The sequence below is a fragment of the Mya arenaria genome, chromosome 15 (genome assembly GCF_026914265.1).
Source record: "Mya arenaria isolate MELC-2E11 chromosome 15, ASM2691426v1".
NCBI lineage: Eukaryota > Metazoa > Mollusca > Bivalvia > Myida > Myidae > Mya > Mya arenaria.
In genome coordinates, this window is record NC_069136.1 from 21,489,533 (window position 1) to 21,507,869 (window position 18,337).

Here is an 18,337-nt window from a genome sequence, read left to right on the forward strand (position 1 = left end):
AATAAACAAAATTGCTAGTAGCCCAAGTCTAAATGCACCTTATTAGCATCTTATTTCAACAGAAATATAAAAACTAAACTGTTACATAAACAAAGTTACAAACAATGGCAAGTTGTTTGCTTAAAACGCATGTTTTCTTTTTTAACAAAGGGGATTAGAGTTCTGCTGATAGAAGCATGATCATGTCTTTGTACCATCGATCTACACTTGTGACCAGCTAATGTACAGAGAACCCCTGGACCATGTCGTCGAGTATAATATCGGCGCGGTCCTTTCAAGTTTACATTTCAACCAATACACAGATACACCAGGATGGATGACGATAAGAAGGTAAAATATTGTTTGTTATTATTTATTTTTTATGCATATCTATTGCGTATTAATAAGTTAGTAAGTATAAGAAGGTATTTTAGTAAATTGCTTATTACCGTGACCTGTGCTATATACATCAGTAAATGGATTAGGACGGACAAAAGGATAACACCTGGCCCCATGGGCCATCATACAAAGTAAGCTCTAAATGTACAATTCTGATCGCTACAATTATACAGTTGATACGTTATTATATAGTATTGCTTCGTGTGTCTGTTTTTCTATAATACTAATCGTATAATTGTTTTTGTTTAATAAGTGTTGCAATTCGTTTGCGCTACGATGATTTGATCTTTAATTATTGTTTTTTTTATTTATTAAGTATTATATTTCGTGATTTTTTGTGATTAAATTCATTGTAGATTTTGTGTTAGCATTCTTTTGCGCTGCGATGATCTTTTATTGGAAGTTACATGGCATTATGTTCATTTAAACTTTTAAATATTTTAAGGATGTGTTTTATATCTAAATTAAGTAAAGGTCGGACATTTAAAACTTATTACAGCTTACGTTTAGTAACATGCAATTACATTTATACATGTTAACGCCCATGCTTCTGTCGATGGGAACGCCGAAACTATTTCATTTTATCATTTAAAAAGTCTCTTACGAAAACAACCGCCAAATTTCATTTAAGATTTTAATTGGTTAATATTAATAAAGCCGCAGCGTTTCACGCATGCGCTGTCTAGCATTGCGCCAACATGTAAGATGGTAATTGTATATTTTTGCTTTCATTATGAAACTTTGAATGGACGGACGTGCTGCGCATGGCTAATGTCGATTTGATTATTAAGTAAAGCCGAAATAAATAAAATTAAAAAACTTACTTGGTACAACGATTTCATTGAGTTTCGAACGAATTTATGAAATACATTAATTAATACTTGATACATAGAAGAAGCAGGGCGTTGTACTAAATACGTTTTAAACACATCATTTATAATTCGTATAGGGTTTATTATGTTTAAAATCAAATACCAATCAGTTTAAGAATGTGTTTTATCATTCGGAACTCCTCGGCCACTTTCCATCGAAAAAAATCTCGAATGTAAATGGACGGTTTACAATGTATGAAAATTTTACATCGAACTACGCCTCAAGTAGATCGCGTAGTAATTTCAATTAAGACGTTAAACTTTATGACTTTATTCTTGGGAATCTTAATTATTTAATTAATAGTACACTTCAGTGGGAAATCAGTAATACAAATTGCACGTTAATACACAACAATTAACTGCTACTATTAATAAAACTACTTCTACTGATATACCGGCATACATCCGAGGTTGTTTTCGATGGAAAATGACCGAGGAATTCCGAATGGTGTTTTATTAAGATCCAACACGTGAGCCATTAATCGCAAGCTATGTCTCAAACTTAAAATCTACCATTTTGCAAATGTTTCGTATCGATATTTTTGGTCATGGAAAATTGAAACGGTGTGTTCCCACTTTTACAATCGCTATGTCGTCCTATAGAAATTGAGGTTGGGGTTGGTGAGATGTATTGTGTGTAGTAACAATAGAGCTGATGGGTGATAATTGGCGAAAATTGTTATGCTGTGCTGAAAAAGTTGCGTTTCTAGTTTTGAGAAAGTAGTTCTAAATTTCATAATATAGAACTGATTTTTTATTTGCAATTTATAAAAGTTTATATAAATAGAAATGCATGAATGTACTGAATCTACGGTAGCTTAAATTTTGTCTTCTTCGCCTGATTACGTGACATATCCACACAATACATCGATGTGTGTTAAATATTGTGGAGTTACAGTTGAAGAATATATTTTACATTGGTATGAACCAGTCGACTTGTGACGTTAAGGGGAAAAAATGAATATCCAAATGTTAAAAAAGGTTCCCTATACGCGCATTATTGTGGCTAAAGGAAACCGGGTACTCTACCCGGAAGAAACCCACTTGTACGGCTTGGTGGCCGCAAACCAAACTCACATGCCCCCCGGCCGAAAATCGAACCTGGGCGAGGAGCGAGTGCGCTGACCACTGCGCTAACCGGACAACCGGATATGTTCACTCATCATACAATACGTTAATACTACCTCTTCACACACTTTTACTTCAGTTTTACTAAAAGGGAAGCGGCATCGAATATTCCTGGATCCGCCCCTGCCTTTTATTGATGGTGACAAACCATTTCATTCGGAACCCCTCGGCCATTTTTATCGAAAACAACCTCGGATGTATATTGACATTTTACATACTCAGAAATCGGAACGTTTAAGTCCGCTTTACGTAGATCGTTTAGTTATTTAATTTAGCAGTTAAACTTTATGACATAACTCTTTGGAATCTTAATTATGTTTACATTACATTTAATTAACGATATAACTCAAAAATTACGAACAACTTCTACTGATGTACCGCCATACATCAGAGGTTGTTTTCGATAAAAATGGCCGAGGAGTTCCGAATGGAACCATTGTTTACATCATCTTATTCAGTTTTCATACAAAATACGAAAAGTGAACTGCATGACACTATTATTCACCAGCATCTCTATTAGGGCCGTGCAAAAAGGGCCATGTTAAAAGAAATTATGATGTCCCTTTTGAAGCAAATTGTATGAAACGGTTCAATTTTTTTTGGGTTTCGTCAAAGTTATCCAAAATAGTGATCGATTGGTCAATATATGCAATAATGATTTCAAACCAATCATATACTTTGAATTATAACAAGACTAATGATGACATGTGACCATCTTATCAAGTTTGTATTCAATTGGCTGCTGCTTTCTGACTTTTTATCCAATAGTTACCGATTTTTGTTGTTCTGCATTTGACAAGCGCTCTCGAATGATTACGATAACCAGTAAAATGGCTAAAAGTTGCACTATCACAGATCGAAGGTTTTGACAACTTTTTTATTTTTTTGTTTTAGAACGAGGCAATTTATGTGAAAATGCATGCAAACCAGTGATATAAGACTGCTGACAAAAAAAACAGATCGCAAATTGTTATATATAGGTTCAAAAATTGATGTCTTATGCATTTTTCTTAAACCGTTAGTAACGCTCTTAGCCATAAAATATTAATTTTAGAAAGGAAATATAAAAATCTGTTATATGATATTTTGTCAGCAGTCTTATATCACTGGTTTGCAGATATTTAGGCAAAAATTGGCTCATTCCAAGACAAAAAAAGTTGTTACGTTGCAAAGTTTTTTACCCATGTGATAATTGTGACTCGTTGTCCAATATTTACAGACTTGTTTTAAAATTTGTATTTGCCATACGCTCTCGAATGATTACGATAACCAGCCAAATGGTTAAAGACACGCGTGTGTTATGGCCGCTGCAAAGTTTGGATGGATTTACTTATGTAATACTAGTAGTTGTAACTAGATGTTAGATGCTCCACTCGCGGTTTCCTTTCATTGATGCGTTATTAAATATAAACTGTGCTAGTGAACTAGTTTTTGTGTCAAATATTTGCAATCGTAAGTGACGAAAATATCAAGTGCAGAAAGGAAAAAAATGGCCTTAATATATGCCATATATTAAGTATATTCGTGTTTAAAACTAACTAAAATCCGATAAAATCTTTTGAATCTAGTGTGCATCGCAGTACAACGTATTGTATAAAATAGGGTTATTAGTACAGAGTTTTGATCCGGGGGTTGCATTCGACTCGAGTGGAATTTGGCAAAATCAGATTTCGCGAGGCCTGTAAAATTACATAAAAAGTCGAATACGACAGCCCGGATCAACGCAGTAATATTAACCCTTTATTGCATACATAACTGGTTAATCGTCGTCGGATTTCCCCGATACACACTTCGCTATGCTTCGTTGTGTACCGTGGGCAATTTGGCTAAAAAAAGTCTTGTAATCATGAATGATTAGTGAGGCAGGTTCATTCGTTCCACAAAGTACCAGATGCTTTACAGTTAAAAAATATTCTGGCGATTGCCGGAATTGAACCGGGTCCGCCTGCTAAGTACAATAATATTTGAGAGTAGTCAAGACCACACGACCACGGAGGCTACTAATCATTGGAAGATGAGTTGTCTCTCCTGCCTCATGCAATGCATTAAAACCAGATTGTGTCAGTCAATTGCCCGACGGTATCTATGAAGTGTAACGGAAGAAAGTACCATGGTTGCCGACGATTTGCAGGGCGGGGTGGGTGGGTGGGGGCGTTACCGGAGAACCCGTTCTTGTCCGGCGTGTGGGTTTATTTTTGGTATATAATGAATTCAAATATGCGTATCGCCTATCATGTCACATCTGCCTGATGTTTAATTATAAACCATAAGTTCGTTGCGTGCTGCGTTCGACTTTTTGTAAGTCAACATGCGTTCGGTAATCTCGAATTTGACCGAAAAACACCCGACCACAGCCGAATGAACTCCGAATGCTATAAACGGACACGAGCGAAATGACCCTAAACGCTTTTACATTGCCGTGTGGTTTTGAATTAAATAACTTTTGGTATGTCCTTTATAATTGTATGTCATACTGTGTAATAGTTAGTGTTTATTATTGGTCTTTTAAACAATTAAGACGGCTGCCATGGCTTAGTCTGGTGCCGAGGTATCGTTAAGAAGACCAGAAAATGATTGCTAACTTTCTGACATTCGGACTGCGCTATGTTTTAGTTAAAATGGTGAAGATATATTGAAGTTATCTTTGTTTAAAGTCTTAATTCGAAGCAACATGTTGCCTTCCGACGTAGCATTTATGACGCAGTTTATTATGTGGTAAACACACATTGTAGAAGCTCGCGTTTGCGCGTTGGTCACAATATAGGCATTTCATTTCGCCTTCAACACTCAAAAAAGTTAGCATTTATTTTTGCACATACCCGATTAAATAAAAGCTCAATGACTTAAAAAAACGCCATTAATATGTAATGATTACAAGTTATTAGGACTTAATACCAAGATGAATGGGTTAAAGCGACCCAGTCTATTTTTCGTCGCAAATACATACTAATAGCACTTAAACCCGCTTAGTGTACAAGGTCATAAAACATTTTGTCTGCTGACCCTGCCCGATTGACCTGGTTACTGGTTATATAAAAAAGTAGGGCAGATTTGAAAAATGCTGACATTTTGATAGATAGAATAGATAAAAATCGAGCACTAAAAAGATTTCTATTCGCCACATTTGTAATGTCTTTCATTTGTGTAAATATGAAAGCCACACATTTTTAACAATAGTTTGCAAACGTTTTCAAGGGAGTTCAAGCGCAATGCCGCGGTTTCTTTTAAAATGTTTTTAATGTGATTTTGAATCAACGACGCCCTTAACAGCTTTGCAATTAAACGGTTTATTCATTATTTACACAGTATATTTTTGCTTGTTTAAAACGAAAATATGCGATTACCTAAAAAGAAAATACGATTTAACGAAACGATACGAAGAATGTTAAACATACATTGTAAAATTCGAATACAATTCAATATAATATGCAATCATATTTTTTAAAAGAATTTATATACGTTATGGTTAAGTTTAAGTTTTTAGTGGTCTACATTATATCATGTAAACTACCCACTAACTGGGCCAGCCAGTGTTCATATATATCACTTCACCTGATTTAAATCAATACACGGCATTATGCTGACTTGCTGAAATTAATGTTTTGGAAAACTTGAGAAGTACTGCCTTCTTTTTTGACAAGAGAAAATGATGACCACTACAATGGGTTGGTAAGAAAATTAGGAAAATATTTTTTAAAGTATCCATAGATCTCTGACTTGTCGTCAAACCTTGTACTAGTATGTAATACCATAACAACAGCTGGAAACTGTGTTGCCTTAAGGTACATCTGAGTGAGTGTTTTGTTTCAGGAAATTACAGTTACTTTGGAACAAGACGAAGTAGACATTTGGGCGTTGCCGGAGCTGAAGGAAGAGTACACACCATGGAAAGGTATTTAGCATCGTAATTATTCCACGATTATTTCACAACGATTCTACACAATCGATAAAATATCTTAGCTCATCCGAAACCGACCACCGTAGCGCAAATAACAACCACCAAATTTCCATTAAGTCAGTAATGGGTTGGGTTAAGTGGCCGTGTGTGCGCGTTGGTTAGAGGTATTTCGCGCTCAACACCAACATTTGCTTCGGCACCGGGCTGCATCCGGTCTGCTGTGTTTGTAGTTATGGGAACCAAAATAAAACACTCCAATTTATCATTTATATCATTTTTAATGTGTTCTTAATTTTGCTAAGGCCTAAAAAAATATGTCCGTTTCGGGTAACCCGACCCTACCTATAAGAATGCGCCGAACCTAACTATTTTTTTCCGTTACTGAGCAAAAAAAAATATTTGTTAGCGAATAGAGAGTTACGAAGGGCGGATAAATGCAGATTTTAATCAGAATTATTGTTTATATGATAAAACAAAGTCAGGCAATGACAGTTATGTAGGAAAGACTGCCATGTGCAAGGAAACACTCTGAACTTACGACAGATTTTTTTTTTAAAAATCCCTACCTACCCTACCTAGAAATTTTGGGAAGGTTACCCTAAACAAACAATTTTTTTTTTTGGCCTAATGCAAACAAGATATTGTAACAATGATCAAGAGCTAGTCGTCAATGGTACTTATTTTTTTCTGTCTTCCACGAAATTATATGACAGTGGTATCCTATTAGTTATCATAACTTATATTGATAGGGTTTTTGACGGGCAAAAAATGCTCGCAAGGCGGCGCCCTTGTTCTTTGCAAAATAAGTCTTTGTAATAATTACACCTCGCGAACATTTACGACTTAACGATACCCCATGTTTTTCAGAGCTGGACACGGCGGGCCGGCTGAAGAGGGTGCTCCTCCACTACACTATAAAGATACTCGGGCTCCTCGCGGCGCTTTACATCTTCATCTGTTCCCTCAGTTTTCTCGGAGACGCTTTCAAACTCCTAGGAGGTGAGTTATCGCAACTTCTGCGCCATTTCCGGATCATTGTTGGGGGATTTTCTCACATTTTTGCGAATGGGGCCAAGAGCCTTGGAAAATGGTAACACTAAATTGTGAAAGTCATTCATTTTTTATTAGTTACTGTGACTTCTATGCTAAATTAAAACAAATTTACAAATGTCACTTAACAGAATGATGGAGCAATTTGTTTTTATACATAATAACGTTCGGATTCAAGACCTAAACACCTGTTTAGAACAAATCAGCGTTTTGTAAATTGTGAATTGTACCCTGTTTCGGTCCCTTTTTAGGTATAGTAATTTAACACTGAAAATGGATCGATATTTTCAAAAGATGGCTGAGCGTGTGACAGCTATATGGTTTTTCTGTACCTAAATAATTCTAAATTTAATCCCATTGCACCATCATAGACATAAAGTGATCAGTCATGCACTCATGATCGGGGATGAAAGAGTGACATTTGTATGAGGTCAGGTTTTGAAATTATTTAAACTCGCACTCGGGTAAGACCTATTCGGCAAGTGCTCGGATAAGATTGTTAGTCATATCATGTTTTTGGAGAATAGTTCACGTACATAATGAAACCCTTGTTAGAAATACCCTGGTTCTTTAACGTGCACCAGTGTATGGTATTGTCGTTAGTCCCTCCTAGGAGACGATTAGTATTTTAATGGTGTGGCGGGGAATCGCGCCTGTGACCTCTGGATTTACAGTCATGTTTGAAACCACTAGACCACGGATCCGCCACTCACATATTTATGAAGTCTCAAGTCAGCAATTATATGTGCTGTTTTAAAGAATTTGTTCATTGATACAAAATCAGTTTCAAAACAATTCCGTTTTAAAGTATTAAAAGATTCAAACGAAAGGCGTCTTTTATTATAAATGAACAGGTGAAACAGGTGTCTTGAATGTTAGAAATACTGCAGATCACTAATGTGTCCATTTTAGTTTAAAGTGACACGCTTATTCAAAATCAATACATACACATGAATAACAATAACTTTTGAGTGAAAAACCTTTAACTTCTTACTAAATAATGCATTTATAGAAAACACAAACATATTAAATTATTGGTGAATACTGAAAGATTTACTTTGATCTATTTTTGTCTCCTAAGGTATAAAAACCGTGATTTATGCCCTTTATTTTCCATAAGAACCATTGTTTACGAAATTTATTCATCCTTTTTGCTATATAAAACATTTGTATTATTTGTGGTAATTTTTATTTGGGAGTAAGAGTGCATTTTTAATAGAAATGAATATTTGAACTTTGTTAACTTAAACAATATAGTTACAATCGCCCTAATAGATATATATTAAAATACGCAATTGACATACATGTATCAGAAATGAATAAGTAGTTTCGGCGGTGATCGAAATAAGACGATATTACCAATCAATAAAATAATCGATTTTTTATCTTAGTTTTACCACTAAATCATGATCAAACATTATACTTTTAAGCCTGGGTCACACAAGTGCAGGCAAAGAACTATCCCAAATGGTTTCTAATTTAAATGAATCATGCGTCTAGCCCGTGTCTTCGTGTGTATTTTTCCAACATTTAATTTTATATCATGTTACATCTTATATTCATTCGTCAATTTAATACCCGCTTTCACCAATCACAATCTTCCTTATTTTTTGTAAGGCCAAACAATATTCATTCTTTGTTTAAATTTCAAAACTAACTAACTAAACAGAAACGTGATGACAGTAGACGCTCAGAACATTCGGAACACCTCGCTCGGCCATTCGATTCTCTGTCATGTGTAAAATAGAACGAAGAAGAAAAAACACAAGTAACAATAAGGACTCACTTCCAAAATGGTGTAGTTTTCCCTTACTGTACAGTTATCTGAATTTTAGCATGTTTTTTTATCATAAGGCATAATTGCTTATGCCCAGTGCGCGAAATTATGTTTTGTCCAATGGGGTGGCAGTATTTTTTTTTTTGAAATTTGTCTAACAATTATTTTTCATTGTATTAGTTCATTAAAGTGACACTCTTATTCAAAATCAATATATACACAAGTATAACATAATTTTTGAGTGGTAAACCTTTAACTACCTCCTAAATAATGCATTTATGAAAAATATCATACTGAAAATCAGATTGTAACCGTATTGAAAAAACTGGAAACGCGTACATATTAAATGATTGGTGAGTGCTAAAAGATTTACTGTGATCTTTTATCGTCTCATTAGGTAGGAAAACCGTGTTTTCTGCACCTTTCTTTCAAATTAAACTCGGTATCCTTGATAAGAACCACTGTTCTATAACATTTATTCATTATTTTTTTGTATATTGAAATAATTATATTATCTTATTTGGGAGTAAGAGTGCATCTTTAACTAAGTTTACTATTTGAAATACCCAAAACCTGATAGGCAGAGGACACTAAACGTAGAATCCATTTGACTTGGCCTAGCTTTAAGGCAATTTTAATGCCTCTGCCACAGTATTATACAAGTTACTTAAAACTTATTCGAGTATATCGTATCTGTTCTGTACATGCATAATTAAACTTGTTTATAGCTGTTTTAACGCAGCTAATATACCAGTGTTAAAAATCTCAGTGAAAAATATCTGTATGTGATCAACATGTATCCACCTTACGATATCATCTGAATCATTGACCTTTGATCCGTGATTTTTTCGCACTGAAAAGACGCGCTTGTGCGGCTTAGTGTTCGAAATTATATTTTGTCCAATAGGGTGGTAGTATTTTTAAATCTCTCGATCATTTATTTTCCAGTTGTTATTGATGTATTGTTAATCAGTTCAATAGAAGCTGGCTCACTAAACAAACTATAACACGAACACTAAAACAGTTTTTAGTATGTATTGAACGAAGTAAACGGTTATGCGACTACATCAAATTAAATCATGTTTTGGGTTAACACATACTAGTAACGTTTAACTATCAGTGTGTGTGTATGTGTATTTAACGTCATAAATTGCGTCATAAATGCTACGTCGGAAGGCAATGTATTACTATGAATTTAAACAAAGATAACTATTTCTTCACCATTTTAAATGAAACATAGCGCAGAATACGCCGCTTATAAACTTCAACCAGAGTTTGACTGAGAGTTTAGTTTCTTAAGATACTTCGACAAAATTGCCGCCTGATTGAGCACTGTCAAAACATTATTGGAAACATGTTTGTCTAAGTTTTCACCTTATCAAATTCAGGTAATAAAACGAAGGCGGGGCTCTTTAAACGACATAGAATGCCCCTTTCTCACCCAAAATAGTGAAGAAAAAGAAAAGTTATCTTTGTTTAAAGTCTTCATTTGAAGCAAAATGTTGCCTTCTGAAGTAGCTCTTATGAAATCATTTGCCACGTGGTATACACACACACAAATCATAAATACATCAGCTTTTTGGATCATATTTAAAGTGTATGCTCATTACTTAGCTAGTATTTATTTACATTCATGCATTACGACAATAAAACAGTCCATAAACAGCTCATTTTAAACACCGTGACGGGCCCTAAGTTTTTGGGTCCGAGCAATGTTGAACATTATCTAACCTGTTGAATTTTAAGACTAGGGACATGATGCTCGATAACAGCAAGCTCCTCTTGAGCGTCATGGCGCACCTCGTGATATGTTTCCATGCACTCGCGCTGGCCCTCCATATGAATTCGTAATAAACATCGCAGATAAGCATTTTGATGTTAATAACCCGGATCTCCTTTCAGGCAAAGCCGCGGGCAAGGCGTTCACAAACAGCGAGCTGCTGTCGAACCCCGTCGCGGGTCTCATGCTTGGTGTCCTAGCAACCGTGCTCCTTCAGAGCTCCTCAACCACCACCTCCATCGTCGTTTCAATGGTCGGCGGCGGCGGACGTAAGTGAAAGTTTTATGCCCAATCACCCTGACTTTATAGATAGTTCTTGTTGAAATCGTATGTGTATTGTTTAAAGTTTTTATGGCATTTTAAAATTTCTTATATAACTAAGTCACGCATGAGCATTCTTCATTTCGGTGTCTGGGGGCGACAGGACAGGGTGTTAACGTGTTCTACATTTCGTGGCATCTACGGGTGTGCTCTCTAGTCACTACGTTTATTACATTTTAAAAATATTACATCAGATAACAGGTACTTTTTGAAACTATGTGATACAAATGATGATTTTGTTTTTGCTTTGTTTTCTATAATAGATTTAAATGATTATCATTAACAAATACAAAATAAAAAAGTAACAGTTACATATTTTAACAGAACATTGTAAATTCAAGCCAAAAGTCCTGGCTTTTTCGATATTATTACTACTCTCTTTCGAAAACTAAAGTACAATATACCATAGCTGGATGACATGAAGTAAACTCTTAACGGGCCCTACATAATCATTAAGATATAACCTCAAGTAATCTAACTGACTAAAAATACTCATTGGCTGTCTCTGAGAGTGCAGCTTTACAGTCTAATGAGTAAAACACGAAAATGCATTTAAATAAAAAAAAGTGCATCAACCATCATTGTGAGTCTAAAAGATGTTTTATGAATACCGCCCCAGGTTTTTTTCCAGGTGACGGAGTCAAGTGAAATATGCAGGCCACCGGCTACCGTTATTTTAGCATTGTTTTGTTTTTGTGTTTCAGTGCTAAGCGTCCCCCAAGCCATTCCAATCGTGATGGGCGCCAACATCGGCACTTCCGTTACCAACACAATAGTCGCCATCGGCCAGATCACCAACAAACACGACTTCCGGCGCGCATTTGCGGGAGCCACCGTCCACGATATGTTTAACTGGATGGCCGTGCTCGTGCTACTTCCGGTGGAAGTTATTGTAAAGGCGATCTTCGGTAAAGGTATGTTTTAGTAATGGTTAAAGGTTATTGGTATGGTTTTACCAAAATAAATGGTTCAACAATGTATGTGTTTCAGACTATATTGTGTCTAATGACCTAGCCTCCGTTTAAATATGCAGGTTCATCTGATTGAAATTTATAACGGCTGACAGCTGGTCAAAAACAATACGGCAGATTTTTTTAAAAAAATGCAATCCTGGTAGACAAAAATAATTTCGAACACTAAATGTTGTATATATTGAATTAATTGGTTATAAATTTTACCGGTATTTTCACGTTGAACTGTTTACAGCTCTAATCGGTATTTTCACGTTGAACTGTTTATAGCTCTAACATTTATGAATCAGATCCAAATTAATTATCTTTGTCACTATCTGTTTAAAGATCATCTTAATTGATGCGGTTATTTCTATAAATAACCAAATGTAAAGTTTATTTGATTTTTACTAGATATGCACTCATTGGTGGAAGTATAGTTATATAAACAAGATGTTTTTAACCATCCCGTACTGAAACTGTCACCTATATGGGTGCTAATTCACTAACAAGAATAACTGTGATACAAAGTATCACAGCGGGCCCACAAACAGATCTACCATGTAAATATTTTGAAGTTGGTGATGGCTGTTGTCGAGTCAAGGCTATGAAGGAATTCAAAGAGACCTATTTTGGTAAAACATTGGTCTATGCACAACTACAGTTTATATTAAACACTTCTTCCAGGTTTTAGTACAACTATAAGTTTTACAGGGTACAAAGTTTTGTGACAGACAGACAGACAGCACTAAATCAATATGTCTCTTGCTTACTCGAGAATAAACATAAATAAGGCAAACCAAAGTTACAGTTCTTGCACAAGCACAGCTGTCAATGGGTTTAAAGTAATTCCTTTCCATATACATGAACTAGTTCATTTGTATAAACCATTAAAAGCAAAAGAACAACAACTCAGATATTGATGTCTATACAACAGATTTAAGAGAAATCATTTCTTAATTAAAATGATCAATAATGGATTGGCAGGCAACATTCTTTTGATCGTTCATTGATGTAGTGCAGATAGTTTTCCACAAGTTGTGAGGCTAACATTTAAAGCTACATTTACAATTAAAATAATTGGTTCAAACAATTGTAAATGAAACACCTCAAAAAGTAATTAAATCCGTGATATCTTCTCATCTTTTCACCAAACCAGCAAAAAAAATACTCAATTCATTTCAATGAACTGCCATTTTCAATAAAAATACACAAACATCCGTCTTTACGTACACTTCAGCGGCCCGCAATAAAGATATATCTGATAAACATTTATTCAGCTCTTAATGTTGTTTATTGGGACTTTTAAAACAGGAATGAACATTCATTGAATCGCACGAACTCCAATCAAAAGCTGCAACTTTTTATGGGCAATCAAATTGAATTGAAACTTTTTAATGTTTTTTTTTTCTTTTCATCAAACAGCACACCCAAAATAAATTATACATCTCTTGCACACCAGATGCACATGGTAATACGATCGTTTTGATATAAATTTCTTTTGCTATTCAGTATGTTTTCAACATTGCTTAAACGATAGATACTTCTAACATCAGCATGGCAAACAACTTCGCGTTCAAGTATACTTCTTTAAAAAAGTTAGTTGCATAAGTGATTAAATCACCACTCTTTTGTATTATATCTTATAAATTTATATTAACAATCATAATCATAAATTAAGTGTTATCTGATTTCATGGTTATGAAGTGCATTTTCTGGTTGACCCTTTGCGGTATCTTGTATATTTTCAATTATTTTGACAGAAGTTTCGATTATAAATATGATTTGATATGAAAGAAACACCTCACTCACACCGGGCGCAAGGCGGACGGTTATATAACTAGACCATTTTTTGAACAGAGGTTGTGTTCAATATCCAACTTAAGTCAATGTTATGGTCACACATCATTGACTTTATTCACTGTGTAGGTCCGTTATTTATATCTAGTGATCCGATTAGCTACATCATTCTTAGATTCAATTAAGACCAATATTGAATGCCACTCCAGATTTATGTTAGGTTTAATTTTCGAAATTTTAAAAGAATATGAACGTTAAAGGCATCACTAATAGACGCTTCGTGCTCATGCTAAAAAGGTTAGTGCATATATGCATTTACAATTCTGCAGAGTAAAATACAGACCGCGTACCCGACCGGCAAGAAAGACCCTTCACGTTTTCTTTACGGTTTCAGGATGGCTAGAATATATAAGCGGGAAATTGGTGGCGGCCATGGAACCGGAAACGGACGACAGCCATGACCAGGACTACCTGAAAGTGATCACGGATCCTCTCGTAAAACTTGTTATACAGGTAATGTGCGTTTAAATTGGTTTACTCATGTATGCATGTATATAAAACCTCTCTTAGAATTCAACGTTTTTTTAGCCATTAATTTGCAGATATGAAGTCATTAAGTACATAACTGGACTTAATCATTAAGAATTTCAATTAGCGGGTGTTTAAAGGTCCACCTACTGCCACTCATCCGATACACACCCACTGTGTCATAATTTGCGCTGTCAATCTATCAGCCAATGAGGTTGTATTCTTAGTTAGTTATTATGCACCAGTTAATTTTAACCACGGCCCCACAAGGGGAATAGCGGGGACTTTGATTTTCGGTCCAGAAACCCCGGGTAAAATCCCCGCCCTGCGGAGACGAACTGATGGTAAAATCCCTGCCAAATGCCCCCGCACCACAGGGACCCTATGTAACGCCCATTCCCCACTATATTTTGCACGGAGACAAAACCACCGCATTTTACCGGCACTGTGGGGCCACCTGGAAGGTAAAAACACGGCCCATTTCCCGGCTATCCCTAGTATACCCCCGGACCTTGGGGCCGTGGTTACAATTGACAAGTGCATTAGATGACCTGAAATAATTTCTTAATGATTAAGAAGAGCTCGTTCGCAATGCTCACAACCTGTGCCTAATGCTTTCGACCACTGACAAAAGTTGACGTCGACTATTTGTCGGGCTGGATTTCATTAATCCTTTACATGGTTTTGGAAAAATCAAAGATCATCAAATTCACCAAAAATTATAAATTAATCCAGTATAAATCTTACTCGAGAAAAATGCTTTCTGATGTTCAAAATTTAATATTAAATGATAAAATATTCTTTATCTTCCTTTTTCAGCTTGACAAAAAAGTAATACAGAAAATCGCCCATAACGAGTTGGAAACCAACGTATCGATTATAAAACACGACGTATGCGGGGACGACAAACACTCAAAATGTACGTAGAAATGTTCCCATTGGACAATATTAAAAAATATATTACATACGACAGAGGGTCATACGACATTACATGTATAAGTATCCCGCCCGGCCAGTCAGCCCCCGATGATGTGTATTGATCGAGGCGTTAGCCGAGTTCAATTCACTGGCAAGTCCTTGTAATGCCACATGGCTTGAAGTGGTGTGTTATAAATCTTACATTTTGAAAATACATTTAGTGTTACCCAACAAAATTTGTTATGGCAATTTAACAGTCTTTTGGACCGCGTACGTCATAGAACTAGATTTTTTTATTAAAAATCCTTGCTTATTCCGTTGACCTTATCAATGTTATGATTTTATATGTTTCAAGGTACGTTCATGTTCGAATACGGGACGCATCCGCTCCGGGGAGACAGCCAGATGAGTGACACGGCCGTCGGCATCATCCTGCTCTTCATTTCCCTAGTACTCCTGTGTGTGTGCCTCGTCGTAATCGTGAAACTGCTCAGCTCACTCTTCCGGGGACAGATCGCGCACATCCTCCGGAAGTTCATTAATGCCGAGTTTCCCGGATGTGCCAAATACTTCACCGGTTACTTAGCTATCCTTATAGGGGCAGGAATGACAGTGCTCGTACAATCTAGCTCAATCTTTACGTCATCCATCACACCACTGGTCGGTATCGGCGTGCTTGGTCTAGACCGGATGTACCCGCTCACACTCGGCTCGAACATTGGGACTACCGCCACGGGCATCTTAGCTGCCTTCGCTCAAAAATCTAACGTCCACTTGGCCATGCAGATAGCCATCTGTCATCTCCTCTTCAACATATGCGGCATTCTCATATTCTACCCTCTGCCCTTCTTCCGGCCGCCTATCGCAGCTGCCAAGTTTCTAGGAGTTCGCACATCCAAGTACAGATGGTTTGCATTCGTATACCTTTTGTTTGCATTCGGCTTGCTCCCGTTAGCAGTGTTTGCGCTCTCCCTGGCTAGTTGGATCGTGCTGGCTGCCGTTCTTATACCTATAGCACTGTTAATGCTCATTGTGTTTATTATAAAACTCATACAACACAAGCGACCAAGTCTTCTGCCAGCAAAACTGCGCACGTGGAAATGGCTGCCTCTGCCGCTGCGCTCCCTGGAGCCGTATGACCGTGTGGTGATGTTCATTGCTTGCGGATTCCGCTGCTGCATAGCACTTGGATGCTGCAAATACGCAAAGGAAGGCAAGGACGAACTGGTCGATGCTAAACACGGGAAACAATATCAGCTAAATGAAGACAATGAAAAGAAAAACGGTGAAATAAACCCTGTCTTCGTAAACGGTTCTACGAATGATATTAGTACGGACTCGATCCATACAAGGCTTTAGAACCAGATGTTGGTTAAAATTGTTAATAGATTCGTTTGGTGTTTTAAAATGCAAAGAAGAAGGAAACATAAGGCGCCCACATCTATTGTTTCAAACATAGTGGTAACATTCGAAAGTTGAATGAAGTCGAACTACTTTGGCTCGAATTCCAATAAAAACGGCGAAAATACCTCCAGCCTCGGAAACATCGAGCCAGGCGGGAATGTTTACCTTTAGTTAAAGTAAATCGGCCCTTAACATCTAGTTCGAGCTAAACGAGGAATTCGAGCCAAGCGAGTTCGAGTTAACGGGGTTCGAATGTACCTGAAATTAAATCATTTTGAACACTTTTTGCAGCTTAATCTTTATCATTTGATGTAAAGATGCCTTTGGAAAAAGGATTTTAAACTGTTCCAAGTAAAAGTGATTCCTGCGCAATGATGGTATCGGCCATTTAAAGACATACTCGAAAAAACATCGAAATGTGCCATGGTAAAATCTGGCATCTGTGTTTAAACATCATAGTTATTGTTATAATACTCACAAAAGCTTTTGTCAAAACATAAGTGTGCAAATATTAATATTATAAGGTTATAAATATGCATTTATCACAATAAATGGGTATATTGCGAAAAAGACGCAATGTCATTTATTTGGAAAGTGCATACTTATTACCCTTTAACAAACTTAGTGTTTGAAATTATATGTTGTCTACCGAAATAGCCGTTGTTGAATTATATCTATTAACCTCATTGTAACCAATTGAGGCTGATTTACTTAAATTATGGCACGCCAGACGTGAAAATTACCAAACTGCCATCCATTTGACAAAATCTAATGTCGAACACTAAGGGATGTTTTATCGTTACATTTTGTAAATATCTGTTTTATAGTTTGTAAATTTATTTTTCATCGTTGAATATATTGACCTATAAAACTTTAAAAGTTATGCAATGTGAAATTTTACGTTTTACTATCTATTTAATAAATAGCATAACAAAGTCTTATTTCTTTTCTTCGTTTGTTGTTGTACCCGATAACAATATACAACAGGGTCACGCTGCCGCTTACCCTTGCACCATAGTTAACTGAAAAAGATGAGGCATGTCTAATGGTTCAGGAGACAGCCATGAGGTGGTTGGTTCGAGTCCAACCAAAAGTAATGGTCTAGTGGATCAAGTTTCCGCATCGCACCCAAGAGGTGTTGGGTTCGATCCCCACATTGGATAGAGTGGTCTTGTTGTAAAACTGTCCGCATCCTCAAGAGGTCAATGGTTCGAGCCCCAACATGGGTTAGAGTGGTCTAGTGGATATATTTTCCGCATCTCACCACAGAGGTCGTGGTTTCAAGCCCCATATGAAATAGTGTGGTCTTGTGGTGTAACTGTCCGCATCATACACAAGAGGTCGAAGGTTCGAGCCCCACCACATGTATAGAGGTCTAATGGATTGAATGTTGCATTTCACCCATGAGGCTACAGTTTTCTAGCGGTTAATTGACCGCATCCTTCCCAAGAGGTCGTGGTTGCGATCCCCTAATCGGGTCGAGTGGTTTAAATATCCGCATTTCTCACAAGAGGTCGTAGGTTCGCACCCCAC

General features: G+C 36.5%; 1 protein-coding gene across 1 annotated transcript; it reads left to right on the top strand.

The window, feature by feature from the left end:
- Positions 1–255: 255 nt before the first annotated feature.
- On the top strand, positions 256–17,745 carry LOC128220676 (sodium-dependent phosphate transport protein 2B-like). The gene is made up of 8 exons (XM_052929167.1): positions 256–330; positions 6,189–6,270; positions 7,144–7,275; positions 11,006–11,152; positions 11,909–12,118; positions 14,349–14,467; positions 15,302–15,401; positions 15,756–17,745. The coding sequence occupies exons 1-8, from the start codon at positions 313–315 to the stop codon at positions 16,757–16,759; spliced, it is 1,812 nt and encodes a 603-aa protein (XP_052785127.1). The 5' UTR covers positions 256–312; the 3' UTR covers positions 16,760–17,745.
- The last annotated feature ends 592 nt before the right edge of the window (positions 17,746–18,337 follow it).

Bases quoted from the DNA above. Each gene is read 5' to 3' on its own strand.
- LOC128220676 (XM_052929167.1), top strand. The intron at 12,119-14,348 runs GTATGTTTTAGT...TTACGGTTTCAG, and splicing joins AAAGGCGATCTTCGGTAAAG to GATGGCTAGAATATATAAGC. The intron at 15,402-15,755 runs GTACGTAGAAAT...ATATGTTTCAAG, and splicing joins GGACGACAAACACTCAAAAT to GTACGTTCATGTTCGAATAC.